Here is a 25,102-nt window from a genome sequence, read left to right on the forward strand (position 1 = left end):
CTGCCTCCTTCTTAATCATGTCATGGCGGGAACCTCGGGGGCGTCCCCTCCGCATGACATCATTGCCTACGTGTACTTAAGCCGACTGGACCTTCCTATCTACGAGTTAGCAAGATTTCCATCTTGCTCAATTCAGCTACCCAGACATGCATTGCCTTGCTGTTCCTGCGTTCCAGAGTGAGTGACTCAGGTACTGCTCCTCGGGGGCCTTGCTGCACTCAGGGCTATCCGCTCCTCGGAGAGCCTTCTCTGCGAGTCTCACATTCTCCCACCTTGTGTGTACATCTTGCTGCTACTACGGACAAACCCTCCAGTGTGCCCGTGCCTCGGGTTTCCACTGTGACTACGACAGTAGCCTATCTGCTACGCTTCGGAGGGAGTACAAGATCTGCTCTACTCTCTTCCTCTCTGCATGCTGTGTGGAGTCTTGAGTTACCCCGCTCTGCGGACCACTACCGGATCCACGCTGTCTTGTGCCTACTTCCAATAGCAGCCTCCAGCTTACCCCGCACTGCGGACCACTACCGGAGATACTCTGCACTAAGACTACGAGGAGGAAGTATTCCCCGAGTTACTACCGGAGAATCCAGCTAGAGACTCTTCGCCTCTGCACTGTGTTTAATGACCCGCTCCTCAGGTTACTTCTGCTGTATAATAAAAACCTCTTGCCTCTCATGTCCATCACTGAGACCTTGCCTGTCGTGGTGAGTCCCCACAGTGCTCCTCCCTGTGGGTGGAGTCAGCTCTCACCATGACCCAAGGACCCACTATCAAGTACAAACATAACACGTACAAAACGAATGGTGTGCATTTGTGGGCATGCATAGAAACAGACTGTTTGTATGCCTAGTTTCCATTCCTTAGATACACGCTTAGTGGCAAAAAAAATCAAATGAATGGACATAAGAATGCACATCCTAATCCTGCCGCAATATCATTCACAAATATATAGAACAGAAGCAGTTCAGAACTGATCCTTAAGGGCACTCCACTAATCGTCCATCTCTCCTTAGATTAGGTTCCATTTACTACTACCTGTTTTTGTCTATATCTATCTATATCTATCTATCTATATCTATCTATCTATCTATATCTATCTATCTATTAATCAGCTTAGCATGGTGAACTGCATTTTCAGAATATAAATATTTTTAATAATCAATTTGTAATCCATCTGAAGAAAATAGGATAATTCCTATTTTCCTGAAGGAAAATTGGATAATTCCTGAAGGAATTACACTGGCTCCCTATCTCATACCGTATTCTATTCAAAATCCATACCATCTTACACAAAGCCATATACACTCAAAACTCCTCATGGCTAAATGAACCACTCAAACCTTCCCAGTCCTCCCGACCTTCTAGGATGAACAGAAAATGCACACTGCAAATCCCCCCACTTAAGAAAGCCCGTCTTACTGCCACAAGAGATCGTGCTTTCTCGATCGCGGGCCCCACCCACTGGAATACCTTACCCCTCCATCTCCGCTTGAGCCATGCCCCTTAAAATTCCGAAAAATGCTAAAAACTTGGCTTTTTTACCAAGCCTTCCCAGACTAATTTTCTCATTGTCCCCTACGCCTGCTCACCTGCACTCAAGGATGTAACCTTCCTTAACCCAACCAATTCTGCTGAATTCTTAAATATGTAATTTTATGCCTCTCGCTGCATTCTGTAAATAGTTTTGTTCTCCATTAGTTTTTACCTTTCGTTCCTTTGTACCTCTCTTTTATCTCACTCCTGCCTTTACTTTAATCTCCTTTATTGTTTTTGTCCTGTTACACTTTTCCCCTGTTCATTGTAACTTCCATTTCCATCTCTTTTTTGTTATAATGTAAACCGATATGATGTGCATTTTAATGTCGGTATAAAAAAATCTGATAAATAAATAAATAAATAAATAAGCATTGTCAAGTTAAGTGTAAAACATTGATAAGACAGGCGAAGAGAGAATTTGAAATGAAGTTAGCCATAGAGGCAAAATCTCATAATAAAAACTTTTTAAAATATATCCGAAGCAAGTAACCTGTGAGAAGAGTCGGTTGGACAATTAGATGACAGAGGGGTTAAAGGGGCTCTTAGGAAAGATAAGGCCATTGCAGAAAGACTAAATTAATTCTTTGCTTCCGTGTTTACTAATGAGGATGTTGGGGAGAAACCAGTTCCGGAGATGGTTTTCAAGGGTGATGAGTCAGTCGAACTGAACCAAATCACTGTGAATCTGGAAGATGTAGTAGGCCAGATTGACAAACTAAAGAGTAGTAAATCACCTGGACCGGATGGTATGCATCCTAGGATACTAAAGGAATTAAAAAATGAAATTTCTGATCTATTAAATAAAATTTGTAACCTATCATTAAAACAATCCATTGTACCTGAAGACTGGAGGGTGGCCAATGTAACCTCAATATTTAAAAAGGGCTCCAGGGATGATCCGGGTAACTATAGATCAGTGAGCCTGACTTCAGTGCCGGGAAAAATAGTAGAAACTATTCTAAAGATCAAAATTGTAGAGCATATAGAAAGACATGGTTTAATGGAACACAGTCAACATGGATTTACCCAAGGAAAAGTCTTGCCTAACAAATCTGCTTCTTTTTTTTGAAAGGGTTAATAAACATGTGGATAAAGGTGAACTGGTAGATGAACTGTATTTGGATTTTCAGAAGGCGTTTGACAAAGTCCCTCATGAGAGGCTTCTAAGAAAACTAAAAAGTCATGGGATAGGAGGCAATGTCATTTTATGGATTACAAACTGGCTAAAAGACAAGGAACAGAGAGTAGGATTAAATGGTCAATTTTCTCAGTGGACAAGGGTAAACAGTGGAGTGCCTCAGGTATCCATACTTGGACCAGTGTTTCTCTCTCTCTCTCTCTCTCTCTATATATATATATATATATATAAATGATCTGGAAAGGAATACGAGTGAGGTTATCAAATTTGCGGAAGATACAAAATTATTCAGAGTAGTTAAATCACAAGCGGATTATGATACATTACAGGAGGACTTTGCAAGACTGGAAGATTGGGCATTCAAATGGCAGATGAAATTTAATGTGGACAAGTGCAAGGTGTTGCATATAGGGAAAAATAACCCTTGCTGTAGTTACACGATATTAGGTTCCATATTAGGAGCTACCACCCAGGAAAAAGTTCTAGGCATCATAGTGGATAATACTTTAAAATCGTCGGCTCAGTGTGCTGCAACAGTCAAAAAAGCTAACAATGTTAGGAATTATTAGGAAGAGAATGGTTAATAAAACGGAAAATGTCATAATGTCTATCGCTCTATAGTGAGACCACACCTTGAACACTGTGTACAATTCTGGTCGCCGCATCTCAAAAAAGATATAGTTGCGATGGAGAAGGTACAGAGAAGGGCAACCAAAATGATAAAGGGGATGGAACAGCTCCCCTATGAGGAAAGGCTGAAGAGGTTAGGGCTGTTCAGCTTGGAGAAGAGACGGCTAAGGGGGGCATATGATAGAGGTCTTTAAGATCATGAGAGGTATTGATCGAGTAGATGTGAATCGGTTATTTACATTTTCGGATAATAGGAGGACTAGGGGACATTCCATGAAGTTAGCAAGTAGCACATTTAAGACTAATCGGAGAAAATTTTTTCACTCAACGCACAATTAAGCTCTGGAATTTGTTGCCAGAGGATGTGGTAAGTGCAGTTAGTGTAGCTGGATTCAAAAAACCTGTATAAGCTTACCCCAACAAATACAATAGATTACATCCCCTTATCTATGGCTTTTTCCTTTTATTTTCATGAGATACTGAAATTTGTGTGACAATGATAGATCTATATAAATAATAACCTATTTTTAATCTATAGGCATTTTTTTTTAATAATCTGGTGTTTTAGTTCCATATGTTATGTTTTTGAACTGTTTTACTGTATTATGTCCTCAATAGTATTTGATGACAATTTGTTTCAATGTAAACCGATGTGATATTTTGAATTGAATGTCGGTATAAAAAAAGCAAATAAATAAATAAAGGTTTGACTAAGTTCTTGGAGGAGAAGTCATTCATTTAGTTATCTGGAAACAGATGTGATATCTCGATTGAATGTCGGTATATAAAATAAATAAATAAATAAAATAAATTAATTGCTATTAATCAAGTTTACTTAGGGAATAGCCACTGTTATTAATTACATCAGTAGCATGGAATCTTCTTGGTGTTTGGATAATTGCCAGGTTCTTGTGGCCTGGTTTGGCCTCTGTTGGAAACAGGATGCTGGGCTTGATGAACCATTGGTCTGACCCAGCATGGCAATTTCTCGTTCTTATGTTTTTAAAAGTTTTGCTGAAATCCAGGCAAATCACATGAAGTGCTCATTCTTGATCTAATTCTCTAGTCACCCAATAAAAAAAGTCAGATTCATTTGACATGACATTCTTCTGGAAAATCCACAGCGAAGTATGGAACGATGGGCAAACACACTAATATGAACACAATCCAAAAGAAATGTTGCAAAATCAATTGCAAAGGTTCATGTAAAACAAACCAGAAAAATCAATTTAAACAGGAAAAGTTCTTCCTTTCCCCATGCATTTTAATTGCTTGGATATTGTTTTTGACATGAGCTACTCCTCCCCCCTTTTCTGTCATATCTATCTTTCCTCAACTGTGTTACAACCCAGCATGGCCATATGCCATTCATGATTCCCTGAACCATGTTTGTGTAAAAGCAACAATAGTCAAGATTTGCAGGCTCCGCCATTAGAGCCTGCAAATCTATAATATTGTCCAGACTATGAGCATTTATGCACATAACTTTCCATCTTTTCTCCTTTGGCTTGCTGCTCTTCTTTTCTGCTTTGTTGCTTAAGAGTAGACTAGTGAGCTGATTAAGAGCTTGATTCACTAAAGCTTTTCTTCCCTTCTGTGTCTATGGGAACAGACCGATGAATCAGGCCCTAAACGTGTTAATTTCTCCACCTATTTCCTGTATTTGTTAGGGGAGATATTCTACATCCTTTGGCTTCCTTCTGACACCTTACCCTATCCTTTAATTTAAACAACTGATGACATGAGCCCTCATTTAGGGACATTTGGCTTGCGATGGAAAGAGACAGGCCATTTTTAACGAATAGCCTTTTACTGTCCCATACATAGCCCCAGCCCCCTATATATCTAAAACCACTTTCTTGACACCAGGTTTTACGCCAAATATGGCTTCTCCTTTCCCTTTCCGCAAACAGGTAACACTTTTGAAAAGGTAATGGTCTTCACCATCTTCCCAAAATGCTTCCCCAGAATCTAGAAATCTACCTACATATCTTCGATGCCATTTCTTGTCAGGTCACTGTCCCCAAATAGATGACATTAATTTTATAGCCCTTACTTTCTTCTTTAATGGCATTGACAACCTGGTTTGCATTTCTGTCAGCTGAAGATCTTGGAAGGCATTTTACTATTGTGTGTTTTTTGAAATAAGTCTCCAAGTTATTGCTTCCAATAACAGAATCTCCAAGCAGGGTTTCTCCATTTTGATACTTGGCAGTATTTTGTTTAATAGTGTTTCAGGGTTTGTGTGTATATTAAGGGATTTACTTCTGATACCACTTCAGTTTCCACTTCCAAAGTATTGTCTTTTCCCAATGCTGAAAATCAATGTGAACAGTTATCAGGGAGTGTCAGTGTGACAGCTCTTTGCCTGTCAGAGCCCAAAGTAACCAATTTCTTGGTAATCAAATCATCTATGCTAATTGGGGAAGACTTACTGGATGTTATATGGTAGAAGAAGTTGTTCTAATAGTAGCTAATTCCTTTTTGACCCCTTTAATTGTAGCTAGTTCTGCTTTAAGTTAGCTACTTCTCAATTGTAAAGATCTCTAAACAGACTGGGCAAGCTCTGAGCCTCCAAATAGTCTTCGGATATGACTGAGTTGCCCGCATATTGTGATTGGGTCTTTCTGAAGATTAGGAAGACATCCTGTAACGTCAACAGCTCATTTGACTACAGTTCCTTTTCAATCTGATTGGTTAGCAAGAACATTCTGCCCACGGAGAAAAAGTCTGTCTCTGAGGTAAGACATCTAAACGTCTTCCTGCAATGAGCTGAGTTATGTGTACCAAAGATCCAGCTTGTGAGCACCCCCTGCTATATATTTTTTTCATGACATTTCAAAGCAGTTATTTTCAAGCCCATCTTATTCACTCATGCGCCTTCTCAACGAGTATTCCTGTTCGTAACTTGTGCAGAGACAGGAAATGGCTACTAGCTAGAAACAAAGAAGATCCCTGTATTTTGTGCTTTAAATCTTACATTAAATGGGTGAAATATCTAAAACTTATTGTTAACAAGCAGACAAAATCATAGAACACAATTCTGTATTATGTGCAACATAGCTTGGCATATACCTTGCTCTCCAAAACACAGCCACACCTGAAGATCCTGAGTGCAATTCTATGTATCTTGAATGGTCTACTCTTCCAAGCAAATTATTGTACAAGGTACAATCATTGTGATTTACCTGTGTTAGCATGCCATTAGCTTAGTACAACGAGAGTTAATTTATTTTAGTGTGAGTTTAACTGTGTAATGAATTTCTGGGCACAGTTTTAAAATTCAGCTTATTACATCTGCCCAGAAATTAGCCACTGTCACAGAAAGGATGCTGGGTTTGATGGAGCGCTGGTCCAACCCAACGTGGCATATCTTGTGATGGATTGGAGAAATTACCTGATAATTTCGTTTTCCTTAGTGTAGACAGATGGACTCAGGACCAGTGGGTTTATGTTCCCCTGTCAGCAGATGGAAATGGAGCAAGCTGACATCCAAGTATATATAGTCCTGCAGTGACCCTAGCCTGCCTGTAGTCTCTTCAAAAGCAACTGTGGACTATTTTATTTTTATTTATTTTATTTATTTAAAAGAATTTATATACCGCAAATTAAACAGGATCTGTCTGGCTAAGCGGTTCACTAGCAAAAACAATTAAGAACAGGCAACCATAACTGTACTCAACCAACCATAAACAATGAACTTGCATAAGATTCTAGGTAACCCAAGCTAGGGACTGGATGAACACTTACCAGGAATCCCTTGGGATCCAGAGCTCCACAGGAGGACAGACATTCATGCAGCAGCCAAGGGCAGGAAGCTGAGTCCATTTGTCTACACTAAGGAAAACAAAGTTATCAGGTAAGTAATTTCTCCATTTCCTTCCCTTAGTGTAGATAGAGGGACTCAGGACCAGTGGGATGTACCAAAGCTACTCCCCAGCCTGGTGGGAGGCTGCCTGCGGTCCAGTCAACACTGTATGTGCAAAGGCTGCATCCTCCCGGGCCTGCACATCCAGATGATAAAACCTGGAAAAACTGTGAAAGGAGGACCACATTGCAGCTTGGCAGATATCAATGGTAGACAACAAACTAACCTCTGCCCATGACATTGTCTGAGCCCTAGTGGAATGAGCCCTAATCTGAATAAGCAACGGCTTCTCAGCATCCACATACGCAGTCGTGACTACCTCCTTAATCCAACAAGCTATGGTAACCCGCAAAGCTGAAGTGCCCTGCTTACTCCCGCCATGGAGAACAAACAGGCGATCTGTCTTTCAAAAAGGTTCAAGAAACCACCAGATACCGCACAAGTCGCTTGACATCCAAGCAGCGCAAGAGGCAATACTCCTCTGCATCCCTGATCTTATCCAGGGATGGCAAGGAGATGGACTGATTCAAATGAAAATCTGAGACTACCTTGGGCAAGAAGGATAGAACAGTATTGCAGCTGCAATGCCCCCGGAGTCATCCGAAGGAATGGCTCCTAGCAAGACAAGGTCTGCAGTTCAGAAATTCAACTTGCTTAACATATAGCCACCAAGAATACAATCTTCAAGGTCAACAATCGCAAGGAAAGGCTACGCAGCAGTTCGAACATAGGGTACCACCAAAATATCCAGCACCAAGTTAAGACTCCACAATGGAACTGGTAACCTCAAGGGAGACCTAAGATGCTTCACTCCCTTCAAAAACGGGCCGCATCAGGATGAGACAAGGAAACAGCATTCACTGGGCCCCTGAATCAGGTAAGAGCTGCAACCTGCACCTTCAAGTAATTAAGGGCCAATCCTTTATTCAACCCATCCTGCAGAAAGTCCAAAATGAGTGGGATCAGAACAGAAAGCAAAAGAACACAACACTCCACACACCAGGCCTCAAAAACTCTCCAAACCTGCACATAAGCCAAGGAAGTGGGGAACTTGCGAGCACAGAGTAAGGTGACAATCACCGCAGAGGAATAGCCACGCTTCAACAGGAGAGCCCTCTCAAGGGCCAAACCATAAGACAGAACAGAGTCGGATCCTCATGAAGAACAGGTCGATGCTGTAACAGATCCATGTGCGGCGAAAGGCGAAGGGGGTCTCTCCACTAGGAGTTTTTGCAAATCTGCATATCATGGATGCTTGCGCCAGTCCAGTGCCACCAGGAGCACTAACCCCCTGTGGCTTTTGATTTTTTTAATTACCCTGCCCAGCAAGGCCACGGAAGAAAGGCATAAAGCAATCTCTCTTCCGGCCGGCCCTGTAGGAGAGCGCTTATTCCCAGAGACCATGGATCTCTCCTGCAACTGTAGAATCAAGGAACGTTCGCATTGCGAAAAGTCACCAGCAGGTCTAGGAAAGGAAGGCCCCTGCGATACACAATCAGCTGAAATGCCTCGGCTGACAACACCCACTCTCCTGGATCCAGACTCTCCCTGCTTAGAAAGTCTGCTCTTACGTTGTCTTTTCCCCAAAATACGAGCGCACAAAAAATGAAGCCACAGTGTGCCACTTAAGCATTGATAGAAGTGCACGGCCACTAGGCGGCGCTTACTGTGGGCGCTAAAACTTCAAGGCTTTACTCTGCAAGCAAAACAAGTGGGCACACAACTAGACCCACAATGAGATGCACATGCCGGACTGACAAGCCAGTAGAGGGTAGCCTCCAGAAGCGCATGAAAAGCCATTGTGGCCTACCACACTGCATGCAGCGAAAAACCTCGAGGCAGGGCCTAGCCTATAGAGGCTGCTTAACCCACCAGGCTGCCCCCGTCCCTCGAACTCCCAAGGAGCGGGACGAACGTCTGAACGGCATGCCGAGCTCGAAGACCGGGTGAGAGAATGAAGCCCTGCACAGTAAAATCTCCTGCGAAGTCTCTGTATATATCTGCTTCCCCCTTTTTTTTTTTTTAATTTACCGGAGCTCAGACTTACCTGGATGAGCACAGAGAGTCTCCGGATGTGGGGGAGAGGGAAATGCTGTCACTGCTGCGCTCTGCTTCCTGCACCCACTGCCTTTCACCTGCTCCAGCAGCTAAGTCCACACTGGCAAAACCAGCTACTGGACCAAGGCACACCTCTGAGGGACTACGGAAATCACTTCAGGAATTCTCAACTGGAGGAGGGACCTTTAGGTATCATCACAGGAAAGCGGGACTATCTTTTAGATTTCAAATTTCTTCTTCCAAAATCTCGAAGCAATCCCCATAGAGAGATGCACATCCACCATCTGCTGGAGACGGAGAATACTGGCAGGCTGAGGTCACCGAGGCCTATATATACTGTGACGTCAGCTTGCTCCGGCTTCATCTGCTGGTAGGGAAGCATAAACCCACTGGTCCTGAGTCCATCTGTCTATATGCTAGGACATGGTAGTATTCATGATAGTCCCTGCGCAAATAATGCACTGATAGGTTCTACCTACCCGTCAAAGTAAGCTAAAATGGATGAAAAAGGGTACTACAAATTCCAGAATTCCTGGTGCCCAGATCTGAAAAAGCATGAGCCGGAATAGGCTGGGCCAGACAGACTTAGCAGGTTTCCCATAATTGATTGCCAGGTGCTATAAATGGGGGAATTTACCGACATGAAGGAATTCCAGTTCCAGGGGAGGACCAGTGCAAGCAGCAGTGTAGCTGAAGTAACACATGGAAGGTGGTGAGGAAGGAGAAGCAGAGCCAGAAGGGGAGCTTATCTGCAGAATTCTATACGTTTCTCTCCATATATTATGTATTTTAGGAAAAGGGAATAAGAAATAGGTACTTCCCTGTGTTTTATTTTGGATTTGGGAAGGTTAAAAGCTGTAATATCTATGAAAGATTTTCCTTGAACCTTAAAGTTACAAAGTTCATTCAATACAGAATATTGAGAGCTAAACTCTGCCGCTGCTTGAATGTTTGGCAGCAGTAATTGATTCCCTTTAAGCTCTGGAAAGGTGATTCTTTGTTTAGAATTTGTGCTGAGAAACTGCTGGAAGGTTTGGCTGCAGTGATTCCTGGTTAACTTTAAAGCATTTGGTGAGTTTTTTCTTTTATTACAGTTGTTAAGAGAGCTTAAGCATCATTAGTATTTCCACTACTAAAAGTTTCACATTGTTGAGATTACTTACCTGATAATCTCCTTTTCCTTAGTGTATGCAGATGGACTCAAAACAAGTGGGATATAGTGTGCTCGTGCTAGCAGTTGGAGACGGATCTCACGTCAGCACGGGTACATATACCCCCACAGGAAGTGTAGCAATTCAGTAATCTTCCTTGCAAAAGCTTTTATGGATATATGTGTGACTGACCGATTGTTTAAATGAACAGGATTACCCTGACCAATTGATGGTAGCTGGAGACCGCCAGTGTTCTTAACCGGAAGGCGTCGACACTCGGCAGGGTGGAAGCCCTATATAAGCAAACATGGCTTACCGTGAGTCGGCGAATCCCCATGTATGCCGGCAGCTGGGCGGGATGCTGAGTCCATCTGCATACACTAAGGAAAAGGAGATTATCAGGTAAGTAATCTCAACATTTCCTTGCATGTAGCAGATGGACTCAAAACAAGTGGGATGTACAAAAGCTACTCCCGGACTGGGCGGGAGGCTGCCCGAGGTCCGTTTAGGATTGCCCTCGCAAATGCTGTGTCCTCCCTGGCCTGAACGTCCAGACGGTAGAACCTGGAGAACGTATGGAGGGAGGACCACGTCGCCGCTTTACATATCTCTGCAGGCGACAGCATCCTAGTTTCTGCCCAAGAGGCTGCTTGCGCTCTGGTAGAATGAGCCTTGACCCGTAGAGGTGGTGGTTTTCCCGCCTCTATGTAGGCCGCCTTGATAACCTCTTTGATCCAGCGGGCGATGGTTGGCCATGAAGCCGCTTCTCCTTGCTTCTTCCCGCTGTGAAGGACGAACAGATGGTCCGTCTTTCGTACTGCTTCTGACATTTCCAAGTATCTGGCCAGTATTCTGCCGATGTCGAGATGACGCAGTATTCGACCTTCTTCTGACTTCTTCAAACCTTCCGTGGTTGGCAGGGATATGGTTTGGTTGAGGTGAAATTGGGAGACTACTTTGGGTAAGAAGAAAGGAACCGTGCGAAGATGGATAGCCTCTGGAGTGATTCTGAGGAATGGATCACGGCAGGACAGTGCTTGTAGCTCTGAGATGCAGCGTGCTGAACATACAGCCAACAAGAACACCACATTCAAGGTCAACAAACGGAGAGACAGGCCTCGAAAGGGTCTGAAGGCGGATCCCGCTAGAAATTCCAACACCAGGTTGAGGTTCCACAGGGGCACCGGCCACGTCAGTGGTGGGCGAATGTGTTTGACTCCTTTCAGGAAACGTGAAACGTCTGGGTGTGTGGCAATGCTGTTGCCGTCACTCCGGGGACCGTAGCAGGATAGCGCTGCCACTTGAACTTTGATGGAACTGAGGGACAGACCCTTCTGAAGTCCATCTTGCAGGAAATCCAAAATGATAGGGATCTTAGCGGCATGTGGATTGGTGCCGTGAGTTTCGCACCAGGCTTCAAATACTCTCCAGATCCTTATATATGTTAGTGATGTGGAGAACTTGCGTGCTCGGAGGAGGGTATCTATTACCGGCCCCGAGTATCCTCGTTTCTTCAATCTAGCCCTCTCAAGGGCCAGACCATAAGAGAGAATTGAGCTGGATCCTCATGGAGGATGGGCCCTTGCCGCAGCAGGTCCCTGTGTGGAGGCAGGGGTAGTGGATTCCCTGCCAGTAGTCTTCTCATGTCTGCGTACCAGGGTCTTCTTGGCCAGTCCGGTGCCACTAGAAGAACTAGGCCTCTGTGCCGCTGAATCTTGTGTATAATGGCGCCCAGCAGGGGCCATGGAGGAAAGGCATATAACAGGATCCCCTGAGGCCATGGCTGTACCAGGGCATCGATCCCCTGGGATAGAGGATCCCGCCTGCGGCTGAAATAACTGGGTACTTGAGCGTTGGACCTGTCCGCTAGTAGGTCCATGCCCGGCGTCCCCCACCGATCCACAATCATCTGGAAAGCTGAGGGTGACAGCTGCCATTCCCCTGGATGTAGGCTTTCTCTGCTGAGGAAGTCTGCCGCGGCGTTGTCCTTCCCGGCGATGTGGACGGCGGATATGTCCTGGAGATTTGCTTCCGCCCAAGTCATCAGGGGGGCTATTTCTAAGGATACCTGTTGGCTTCTGGTTACGCCCTGTCGGTTGATGTATGCCACAGTGGTGGCATTGTCTGACATCACTCTGACCGCTCTGTTGCGAAGTCTGTGGGCAAATCGCAGGCACGCTAGCCTGACTGCCCCTGCCTCTAGTCGGTTGATATAGAATTTGGAAACACACTCAGCGAGCGTGAGGGAGCTCCAAACTGCTTTGGAGACGGAAATTACTGAATTTCTACACTTCCTGTGGGGGTATATGTACCCGTTCTGACATCAGATCCATCTCCAACTGCTAGCACGAGCACACTATATCCCACTTGTTTTGAGTCCATCTGCTACACGCTAGGAAAATTTGTATTTGTTAGGTAGCCAGTTAAAATTGCAGTAAACTGTAGGTTTCTGAGGCAGTTAAAACTGGGAGGAATTAAGCTCTGGAAGTTAAACCAGGAACCTTAAGATTAAGAAAGCAAGACTGTCACCAGTTAGTCCTAACAGGCCTGGATACCAAGGTAAAATACTGAGAGCAGGGAAAAGAGCTCTCTAGGGAAAAGTCCATATAATAAGCACTGCATTGAAGATGGGAAAGAAATAATTAGGATCAAAGCAAAATAGTGTTTTGCATGCATGTTATTCTTTTAAATCCCTGGAAACTTAAAAATCTTGTATTAAACACCAGCTTGGCTGTCACACTGGTTTTCTTGATCTTCTGCATGAGAACATCTATCTTAGGCCTATCTAAGGTGTAGTCAGAGTGAGGATCTTTTATAAGTAGCATGGTGAAGCTACAGATGAGGAAATAAGGCAGGTCCCTGCTCTACCACACTCCCTCTATTGGTAGTCCCCAGCCTAGTAATGTTTAACTACAGTCCCTGTGTTTTAGAAGCAAGCAGACATACTGCACTACTGACCAAGAGTCAGTGTCCATTGCTACATCACCACACATTCTTATATCCCAGTCAATATACCACTAATTGCATTATAGTACAAATATGGGCAGAATGCTGAAAACAGCTTGTTCTTCGTTATCATGTCTATTATCTAGCCAACGTGGTGGATCACGTGGTAAGTTCATTGCACTGCCATGTGAGAAGTCCCCCGTTTGAATCCCTGAATTGGGTGGGGCTGTGGATGCTGCAGAGGTAGGAGTTCACAGTCCCTTGGTGGGAGGGAATCATGATTATACTCATTCCTAAAGGGTAACACCTAGTGTTTGGATTCAGGGCCCATGACAGCAGAGTTCTAGAAGAAATAAGAGTTCATGGCCCTTGGCCTGGGACCATCACTGCAATGGGTATGGGGTGAGGGTAGGATATAAGAGACTGAATTATGACATCAGTCACTCAGGCTTTCAGGATATCCACAGGAATATGCATGAGATAAATATGAATAAAGTGGATCTTCAGTATACGTATATTTCTCATTCATATTCACTGTGTATATTCAGAAAACTCAGACTGGAGTCAATAAAACAGGTTTCAGAAGCCCTGCCTTAGCAGAGTCTTCTACCACCACATTACAGTTAGTCACTGGTCTTTTCTGAACATCATTTAAGAAACAAGCTTGTAACCCAACTGGATTCTGATCTGCTGTATTGCTCTCCCCTAAGACACAGATTTCAAACAAAAGTTTTGTTTTCTACTTAAAACAGAATATACCTATTTGCATAAGCAAAGATAGGGAAAAACACCCCTAAACAATGCCTTAGTCGAGTATCTTCTTCAGTCACAGGATTGTACCACAGCAAGACAAGGCGAGAAAGCAGTTTGGTGCTGATTAATCTCCCAGAGAACATCAACTTCACCAGGCCTTCTGCAGCTTCTGTTCTCAATTCAGAAACCTTAAAATAAATTGTATTAGAAAGTTTTAGCATAAATAGAAAATGTGCCTTGCACACAAATTCACTTTGTATATACAAATTTTAGCTTTAACAATTTGAAAAACTCAAAAACCAAAATTTAAATTATCCTCAAAGTTTGACATCAGGTACAAGCTGTATTTAATGTACTGCATAACAAAAAAAATGGGTAGCAAATGCAGTGAACAGTTCAAATTCCAGACATTACATCCACTGTAGCTTGGCACAGAAGACTCAAGACATGTTTCCCTTTAACACTATTTATGAAAACTGTAGTCTCCAACTATTTGTCAATATAAAAAGGCTAATATTAATGTAATAAGTCATTTTTCAAATGATTTCAACAGCTTCCTACGCATTTCTTTTAAATTACTAGAAGCCACCCTGGAAAAGCATATGTCTAATCTCACACAAATAATGTAATGGATCCATAGGATTATGTCACACCATGATAACGTACAAGAACCAATGAGATTCTAATGCATATGTAGTAACTTACACAACTATACCAAAAGACTGTTAGATGCTGAAAACAAAGTCGTGTCAGATACATACTCGCTTCCTTACTCAAGTCCATATAATCTCCAACTCTTCCTTTCCCCCCACCTATGTCCCTCCCCAATTTGTTCATTAAATTGTGAATGAAGCTCTCTGGCACAATATTCTTTTAAAACAAAGATCTTCACTGGATGGATATGTCCTCAGTATAAGTCAAAGTACAAAACTAAATTCAACCATTAATCAAATATTAAGCAATCCCTCAGGGCCACCACACCCTTGCCTGAGTTGCAGGTCATAAAGGCATGTGGCCTCCTCCCCTTAATTGGGATGGGGGACAGTTCTGAGTTCTCAACATATCAGAGATGAAAGCGTGTCATCTTGGGAAAGCAATTTCCTAACTCTTGAGAACTTCTTGCTGTTCCTTCCTTTGAGCTTCAACTGACGCCTGCATTAATGGATAGCGATTATAACACTGAAGTAGGACACATTATCGAATTAGTTCCTGCAAAAATGGTGTTTTCTGAAAGTTTAATCTCTGTTTGTCAGAGCACCTATACTCAACACAGAAAAGGCATTTGGTGAGGTTTTGATAGAACTCTGGATGCCAATAGCCCCTGGTGCTGTCTGAAGATGTATTTTGGGTTCTGGTTGCCTCCAGGAAGCCTTCGACCTGAAAGTTGTAAAGCCTGAAGTGGAGGTGGTTTGCTGTTTGGTGTAAGCAGCATGGGTTGGATCCGTTCACCTGCTGTACTCCTATGGTCTTGGACTATCTGTTGCACCTGTCAGAGGCTGCTTTAAAGACCAACTTGGTCAGAGTTCATCTCAGCACCATTGGGGCATATCATCATGGGGTGAATGCTACGCCCAACTCAGTGCAACCCTTAGTTGGACGGTTCATGCGTGGTCTGCTTCAATTGAAGCCCCCTCTGCCAGTATCCTGGGACCTTAATGTGGTCTTGGCTCACCTCAGGAAAACTCTTTTGAACCTATGCGCACACGTGACCTGAAACATCTGACCTGGAAGATCATATTCTTGGTTGCGGTCACTTCAGCACATCAGGTCAGCAAACTTGAAGCGTTGGTGACATATCCACCTTATATGAAGTTCTTCCATGATAGGGTGAGTACGGAGAACCACCCTAAGTTCCTGCCTACTGACTAGGAGGGATCCAGGGAAGGTGGACCCCACACGCAGACAGTGAAAAAATCAAGCAAATAACTTTGAAGACAGAGCAGAGCTCCACCACTGCGAGGCAACTGCAACATGAAAAGAGAGAGATCAAAGGGGGACCCCACATAGCTGCGCGGACAGTGGAATGCTGGGCATGCTCAATGTGCCAGTCAAAGTTCTAGAAACTAACAGAAAATGTCTGTGCTGGGCTCCATCTGATGATTTTACCCATGTGTGAGAACTACCACCCTGCTTGTCCTAGGAGAAGCCGCCATTCTGCTATGAGTAATTTTTATACAAGTTGTTAAATTGGTTCTTGGCCTTATTCACTTTACCAAGTCCTTAGAAGAACTATTTAAGAAAAAAACACCCTAGGGGTGGGTAGATGGGTATGGGGCAGGTTAGGAGGTAAACAGCTCCTGCAGATACCAGCTTTTGCTCTATTAATTAAAAACAGTTATTTCAATGTACACTAGCCAGATTTAAACTGGGCGTCGACATCGAGTCACCTTTAGTCCTCGATGCGAAAGTCGACACCAGCATCGGCAAAGTTGCCGGCATCGATGCAGGGAGCATCGGCATCGACAGACATCGGTCCGTCTCTGCCGATGTCCGTCTCCGGAGGAGGGCTGCGAGAAAAGTAAGTCGTTGCTTTACACTGCCAGTCCTCTCTCCCCTCCTCCCGAGCGTAGGAGAACTGTCCACTTCGTTGCTACTTTTTTTTTTGGCTTTTTCGATTTACACTGCCAGTCCTCTCTCCCCTCCTCCTGAAGCAAGGCTGCTTTTCGCGCCTTGCTTCGGGAGGAGGGGAGAGAGGACTGGCAATCTCGAGCGTAGGAAAACCGTCCACTTCCTGGTACCTGTCATTTCAAATGTCATTTGAAATGACAGATACCAGCGTGTCTGTGAAACGTTAGGCCAGCACACCCAGGATACTGTATAGCGCTCTATACAGTAAAATGGGTTGCGCGGGCCTAACGCTTCACGGACGCTTCTTGGACGCGGCTTGCATTTGCAACCAATTTAAATACAGTATCGAGCGGTAGGTGAGCCGGACTGTGCCTGCGGCAACCGCGGGTGTGCCCGGGACTAACGCAGCTCTTCCTACCACTCCTTACTGTATCGGCCTGTAGGTGAGATAAGAGGTTTGTCATATTCACACCAGGCAAGCAAGTTACCAAGCGATTCTCATGTCCACCTGCTAAGTTCCTAATGATAGAATTGCCAACTACGACCATCCTAATCCTTCCCTGGTTGATTGGCTCTAATGGTGCTGCTACCACCACCTAATGTGTGTGTGAACTTAAGAGTTAGCATTTCGGAACGGCTTTAGACTGGAACACAGTGGCTCACATGAACCCAGTAATGTAGCTCTATTAAAGAGGCTCCATCTTTGAAAACATTAATTTTCAGGAATTCCCTGGATACAAAACAATCCTGAAAAACTGTGCTTTAGTATCTATGAAAATGTTATAATTATGATAAATTTAAAATAAGAATGTTAAAATGTATATCATACCTCGCTGTCTAAGAAGTCAGAAAGGAGATGCAAGATATTATTAACAGCGGCAGTTTCTTCTTCAGCTTCTTTTAATTTAGACAGCTCTTCAGAATCTTCTTCATTTTTTGTTTCTGCATCCTCACTCTTAGAACTGTTAGCATTGTTTTTTAATTTGAAGGTTTCTATCCCAAACAGCATCAGCTGGTCAAACACTCCCTTTAAAGCGCTGATCTTAACCTTGACTTCATCAATTTGAGAAATCTAGGTTTTGTGATAAAAAAAATACCAGCATTATAAAGATTAATAAAAATGAAAAGGTTTTAAAGCAAATAGGAAAATTATGTTCTTACCTGATAATTTTCGTTCCTGTAGTACCAAGGATCAGTCCAGACTGCTGGGTTATGCCTCCCCTCCAGCAGATGGAGTCAGAGAGAAAACTGAAAGCACCTCCTAGATATACTGGTGTGCCACCTGCCATCCTTCAGTATAAAGTATAACAAAGCAGAAGAAAGCCAAAACAATCCTCCGCCAACTTAACCACGAATAAACCATGGCAACTGTCTAGATCAAATAGTTAAACTCTCACATGCCAAAAACTGGCGAACATTAACAGAACTTCAAAAAGGCACCACCCTCTAAAATCAAAGAAAAGGGATTGGTACCTACCGTGCTGAAATATTGAAAAAGAACTGGCCAGTGGAGCAGACTCTCTGGATAGACAATAACGGGCGGGCGTCTGGACTGATCCTTGGTACTACAGGAACGAAAATTATCAGGTAAGAACATAATTTTCCTTTCCCTGTACGTACCAGGATCAGTCCAGACTGCTGGGATGTACCCAAGCCCCCTTAATTGGGGTGGGACCCAGAGAGTCCCGCTCGAATGACACTGCTGCCAAAGGAATCAGCTGATGTGCCGCCAACATCAAGCCGATATTGACGAGCGAAGGTATGCAATGATTTCCACGTGGCTGCTCTGCAAATCTCCTGGCTAGAAACCAAACGACTTTCTGCCCAGGAAGTCGCCTGAGAACGCAAAGAGTGCGCCTTGAGCCCCTCAGGAACAGACTTACCACAGCCAATATATGTGGATGCGATCGAACTCTTCAGCCAACGAGCAATAGTTGCTTTGGACGCCTGTAGGCCCTTTCTGGGCCCCTGCCACAGGACAAACAAGTGATCCGACCTTCTGAATGCATTAGTTACCTCCAAATACCGCATGAGCACTCGCCGCACATCTAGACGCCTCAAATCGGAACCGTGCGAAGACTTTAGGTCCGACTCTGAGAACGAAGGTAATTCTACGGTCTGATTAAGGTGAAAAGCCGACACCACCTTTGGTAAGAACGACGGGACCGTACGTAGCGACACGCCGGCACTGGAAATCCATAAAAACGGATCCCTGCACGAAAGTGCCTGGAGTTCCGACACCCGACGGGCTGACGCAATTGCCAGGACAAGGGGGTCGAAATAGTGGACGCAAGTTCCGAATGCCCCGCAAAAAACGAGCCACATCTGGGTGGACAGCGAGCGAGTACCCGTCCACCTTGCCCCTCAAACAGCCCAGGGCCGCCACCTGAACCCTCAGAGAACTGTAAGCTAACCCTTTTTTTAAGCCTGTCTGCAAGAACGTAAGGATATCCCCTACCGAGGCCTTTCGCGGCGGGATTTTTGATGCAGAGCACCAGGAGTCAAACACCTTCCACACTCTGGCGTAGGCTAGCGCAGTGGAGGGTCTGCGCGCCCGAAGGAGCGTGGAAATGACCGGTTCTGAGTATCCTTTCCTCCTCAACTGCCGCCTCTCATAAGCCAAGCCGCCAGACAGAAGCGGTCCGCCTTGAAAATAAAAAATTAAAAAAAAAAAAAGAAGCGGTCCGCCTGATCGAAAAAGACGGGTCCCTGCCGAAGCAGGTGGTGAAGATGACCCAATCTGAGAGGACCATCCTGTGCCAGGTTGACGAGATCCGCAAACCACGGTCTCCTTGGCCACTCCGGAGCCACTAGAATCACTGGGCCTCGATGGGATTCTATGCGTCTTAACACCTTTCCTATTAGGGGCCACGGGGGAAACACATAGAGGAGGATGTGCCGAGACCATGGAAGCACCAGGGCATCCACCCCTTCCGACCCGTGCTCTTGCCGTCGACTGAAGAAACGCGCCGCCTGCGCATTCTGCCGCGTCGCCATCAGGTCCAGATGCGGAGTTCCCCATCGTCGGGTGATGAGGCCCATCGCCTCGGCTGAGAGCTCCCACTCTCCGGGATCCAAGTATTGACGACTGAGATAATCCGCTTGTACGTTGTCGACGCCCGCTATGTGGGTAGCCGCTATGCGGGATAGGTGACGTTCCGCCCAGGCCATCAACAGCGACGCTTCGTCCGCCACCGGCCGACTTCTTGTGCCGCCCTGACGATTGATATACGCTACCGTGGTTGCGTTGTCCGATAGAACTCGCACCGCCCGACCTCGAACCAACGGAAGAAGGTGGCGTAAGGCGAGACGTACCGCTCTGGTCTCCAGACGGTTGATGGACCAAGCTGCCTGAAGAGGGGTCCACAGGCCTTGCACCGCGCTGGACTGACAGACCGCTCCCCAGCCTGTCAAACTGGCATCCGTCGTCACTACGATCCACGGGGGTGGCTCTAGGTCCACCCCCTGCAATAAATTATTTGGGATCAACCACCAAGCCAAACTGGACCGAACTGGCTCCAACAGCGGCAATTGGACACCGTAATCCTCCGATTTCTGGTCCCAGCGGGAGAGGAGAGCTCACTGTAAAGGACGCATGAGCAAAGGCCCACGGCACCATTTCCAGAGTAGAAACCATATGTCCAATGACCTGTAAATAATCCCAAGCCGTAGGCAACGGTAGAGCTAGCAAGGTCTGCACCTGAGACATCAGGTTCTCTAGGCGCTGCTGCGTGAGGAATACTTTGCCCTCTAAGGTATCGAAGCGCGCCCCCAAAAATTCCAACTGTTGACTCGGGACCAACTGGCTCTTCGCAAAGTTGATGACCCAACCTAGCGATTGAAGTTGCTGCACGACCGACTGGACTGCTCGTCGGCACGCCTCTTCCGACTGTGCCCGGATGAGCCAATCGTCTAAATAGGGATGCACCAGAATTCCCTGACGTCGCAGATAAGCTGCAACTACGACGAGAACCTTGGTGAACACTCTCGGGGCCGTGGCTAGCCCGAACGGAAGGGCGCAAAACTGGAAGTGCTCCCCCAGAACTGTGAACCGGAGGTACCTCTGGTGACGTTCCCTGATCCCGATATGAAGGTACGCCTCGGCCAGATCCAAAGAAGCCAAAATTCTCCCTTGTGGACGGCCGCAATAACAGACCTTAGCGTTTCCATCCGAAACCGGGGAACCCGCAATGCCTTGTTCACTTTTTTTTTTTTTTTTTTTTTTTTTAAATCCAAAATTGGGCGAAACGTACCTTCCTTCTTTGGGACCAGAAAGTAAATGGAATACCTGCCTGTTCTGGTCTCCTCCGGAGGAACCGGCAATATCGCCCCCAGCGATCGCAACCTGTGCACAGTGTGGGCGATAACCTGCCGCTTCTCCTGAGGACCGCAGGGAGAGACCATAAAAAGATCCCGGAGGGACCGAGCAAAGTCCAACTCGTAGCCGTAACGAACTACGTCGAGAACCCACTGATCCGACATGACCTTGACCCATTCCTCCCAAAACAGGGACAAGCGACCTCCGATGCAGGGGAGGGAGGAATGGGCCTGCGCGCCTTCATTGCGAAGGCTTGCCGGTGGACAGGTTCTGCGAGGATCCCAGACGCTGTGGCCGCCTGCCTCGAAAGGAAGGAGACCAAGGCTGAGACCTGGGAACCTGCTGTTTCTGTGGGAAAGGAGCCCCCCTTCCCATACGGAACCGGCGTTGTCCCCGAAAGCGGGATCGTACATTCCCAAAAGAGCGAAACGAACGGGGCTTGTCCTCCGGTAACTTATACACTTTGTTCTCCCCCAAGTCTTTGATAAGCTGATCTAGCTCCTCCCCAAACAGCAACTTCCCCTTGAAGGGAAAAGATGCGAGGCGCGATTTAGACGAGGCATCAGCCGACCAACGCCTAAGCCAGAGTAAACGCCGAGCAGCGACCGCCGATGACATAGTGCGGGCCGAGGTTCGCAACAAATCATACAAGGCATCCGCCGTGTAAGCAACCGCTGCCTCCACGCAGTTAGCCTGCTCAGCCTCAGCTGGTGGTAGTTCCTGTGTGGTAAGCGCGCTGAACCATACTGCTACATGCCGCTGCTCGGACCCCCAATGCCGCTATCTCAAAGATGCGCTTTAACAGCACTTCTAACTTTCTGTCTTGGAGATCTTTCAAAGCTACCCCTCCTGTGACAGGTATGGTAGTGTGCTTAACTACAGCCATCACTGCAGAATCCACGGCAGGGACCTTAAGAATATCCAAAGAATCTGCAGGCAGGGGATATAATTTATTCATGGCCCTGCTGACTCTCAGTGATGCCTCCGGCACCTCCCATTCTTTGGAAACTAACTGTAAAACCTTGGCATGTAAGGGAAAAGACTGTGGGGGAGCCCTTAAACCTGCCATAGCTATGTCCCCCGTGGAAGTGTCAGTGTCCTGCTGTGGCGCTGGGATCTCTAATTCCTTCAAAACATGAAGGATTAAAAAGTTAAGCTCATCCTTGCTAAACAGGCGCAGGATCTGGGGGTCATCGCCCTCGAGCGCCCCCGGAGCATCAGATACCTCTGTCCCCGTACCATCCGGCGATCCTGTGCCATCCGGAGACCCCTGAGTGAGATCCGGAGCTACCGGACCCCCCTTGCCACCGAATGAATAAAGTCTGGTGGGATCTGAACCCCCCGCGTTGTCCCTAGGCCCAGACCTGCCCCGCTCAGGAGAGATTCTGCCCCGCTCAGGAGAGACTCTGGGAACCTTAGGGGGAGGGGGTTCATCCGGCTCCCAACCTGCCTCCGCGTCTAAAAATGCCTGGTGCATCAATAAGACAAATTTTGAAGAAAAGGGCACTTTCCTTTTGGAGCCCCCCGTGGGCTGGTCCCGGGGGGGAGGGGCTCGAGGAGCGACCAATTCGGATCCACTGCATGGGCTCAAGGCAGGAGGAGAGATATGAGAAAAATCCTTCTCCTCCGATGCCGAATCAGCAGGCTGCCGAATGGTCAAAATGGCCGCCGGCTCCCTAACATGGGGGGGCGGGGCTGATGACCGCGCGGCTGCCAGGCTCCCTGATCGCACTGAAGAGGGACGAAAAGCTGCGCTGCGGGCAGCGCTCGGCCCCCGGGAGGGTCCCTCGCCCCCGGGAATGCAATGGGAGCAGAGACCCTCCCTGGAGAGTCGCGCCCCCGCCTTGCCACAGGCCGTGCAGGCCGAAGCTCGTGGCATCCTACGGCAGAACCGTGAGTATCTGGTTGGGAGCAGGGATTCGCGCCAAAAAACAGCAAGGGGAAAAAAAAATCGCCGGGTGAAGAGACCTCACCCCCTCCGGAGTCCCTGGTCCGCGCGGCAGGCTAGGGCTACAAGGGACCGCAGCCTGTCACCAACAGGACTTACGGGTCCTCACGCTGAATTTAAAACAGCCTTTAGTTTATTTATTTATTTTATTTTTTAAAAACAGAAGCCCTCTTCAGGAGGAAAAAAACCCCTGGAATAAAGCAGGAACAGACGGGGGAGGGTGACCGGACCACCGGTAGACTTTCCCCCTGACCAAAGGGACACCAACCGGGAAAATAAAGGAGAGCAAAGCTCTCTCAGCCTGCCTGTATAAGAATAGCACGCTGCGCTGAAAACAGGGAAACAACAAGAAACTAAAACAGTCCCACTTTTTTTTTTTTTTTTTTTTTTTTAAACTAAACAGAGAAATAACTAATCGATCTAGACAGTACAAGTCAAGAAATTAATAAATGACACCTGAAAAAGCTTTTGTGTCAGGATAGACAGGACTGCAGGTTATGTCTCTCAATCTGCTGGAGTCAGAGGAAATACTGAAGGATGGCAGGTGGCACACCAGTATATCTAGGAGGTGCTTTCAGTTTTCTCTCTGACTCCATCTGCTGGAGGGGAGGCATAACCCAGCAGTCTGGACTGATCCTGGTACGTACAGGGAACATGGTACAGTAATTACAACACAATAAAGTATAACTTTCTGTACTGAACAAATTAAATTACCAGTTTCATATTACAAGTACCATAACAATAAAGATAAGGAAAATGAAACAAGTAAAAAGTTTCAATAAAATAGACAAAAAAAGGATTGAATTGGAATAAGTTTAAAACTTGCAAGTAGTAAAACTAATTGTCAAAGCTTTAAATCATACTGCCCACAAATTTCAAACTTGTATTAATTTAACCTTGTTTCTATTACTGTGTGTCCATAGTATGCACATAGTTTATGAATGCAAACATTTGTCTAATTTCAAAAATGGTGTCACACCCAAAACTTACAAAGCCCGACTGGTCCTCTCGTAATCTTATCCCAAGTACCAATCAGAGGACACTAAATTTTCTCATGTACACAAATGTCTGGTATAGCTAAATAGGTTATCCCATATGTTGGTGATAGCCTTATATTTATTAATACCGTTTCTAATTTGTTCAATTTTTTGATTTTTTCAATTTTTAATGCAATATTTTATTCTCATTAATAGTTGTCCTTTGCCAAAGCATTGTTAAAGCTCTCTCTAACAAGGTCTCCATCTCTATCAGTTGTCATTTACTTAACTTATAATTAAGAGGAAATCATCTTCTCTTATGCAAGCCTTCTGTTGTAGTGAGAGTGGAGCAGTCAGCCCGACACTGACAGTGTTTCGACTATCCGGTCTTCCTCAAGGACTAAGATTTTTTCTGTGTGTTCTTCAGAAGCCGTGAACAAATTAAAAACGGTATTAATAAATATAAGGCTATCACCAACATATGGGATAACCTATTTAGCTATACCGGACATTTGTGTACATGAGAAAATTTAGTGTCCTCTGATTGTTGGTACTTGTAATTTCAAAAATGGACTGGTGACACTATAATTTCATTCATAAGATTTATAATGAATTTTCGTATGTCAAAGCTGAGCATATACCTATATACCTAGAAATCATGGGAAAGCATAAAGAGTAAATAAATAATTAGTGCAGGTATGCTGGGTGAGCAATCATGGTTGTGTCAATCAAGCCTACATTATGATTTAAGACTGAATATGCATTCTTACAGACCATGACTATGTGAGGTCTTTTCTAGAGCAGCAAGGCATGCCAATTAAATCAGTGTTATATAATGATTAATTCCATAATCACGTCTGTCCCCAATCCAGCAGATGGAGTCAGCACAAGCTTTGAGGGGGCGTATCCATATATACTACTACCCCCTCTGCAGGAGTTCAGTATCGAGTATATCAAAGCCCGAGTAGAAACCCCCGAAGGATCAAGTTTGTGGAAACAGATAATGAAAACAATTGTAACCGCAACAAGTAAACCGCAAACATCCTACCAACTTGTAGGGAGCTGTGAAAAACAGTGAAAAGAAACGACTGTGAAGACACAGAACACTGCGAGCAAGAAGTAACGCAGAGCAGAGCAGGATCAAGAACCCAAACGCGGTGGGCGTCTGGACTGATCCATGGTACTACAGGAACGAAAATTAGCAGGTAAGT

At 45.4% G+C, this 25,102-nt stretch overlaps 1 protein-coding gene across 2 annotated transcripts in view; it reads right to left on the bottom strand.

Annotated features, from left to right (window-relative positions):
- NCAPG (non-SMC condensin I complex subunit G) overlaps window positions 1-25,102 on the bottom strand; it is a 455,902-nt gene that overhangs the window by 166,233 nt on the left and 264,567 nt on the right. For both annotated transcript variants that reach the window (XM_029590425.1, XM_029590416.1), the window contains 2 exons: window positions 17,478-17,720; window positions 14,087-14,268 (listed from right to left, as the gene is read on the bottom strand). In XM_029590425.1, coding sequence (XP_029446285.1) covers window positions 14,087-14,268; window positions 17,478-17,720 — 425 coding nt within the window. The remainder of the gene's footprint in view (window positions 1-14,086; window positions 14,269-17,477; window positions 17,721-25,102) is intronic.

The sequence above is a fragment of the Rhinatrema bivittatum genome, chromosome 1 (genome assembly GCF_901001135.1).
Source record: "Rhinatrema bivittatum chromosome 1, aRhiBiv1.1, whole genome shotgun sequence".
Lineage (NCBI taxonomy): Eukaryota > Metazoa > Chordata > Amphibia > Gymnophiona > Rhinatrematidae > Rhinatrema > Rhinatrema bivittatum.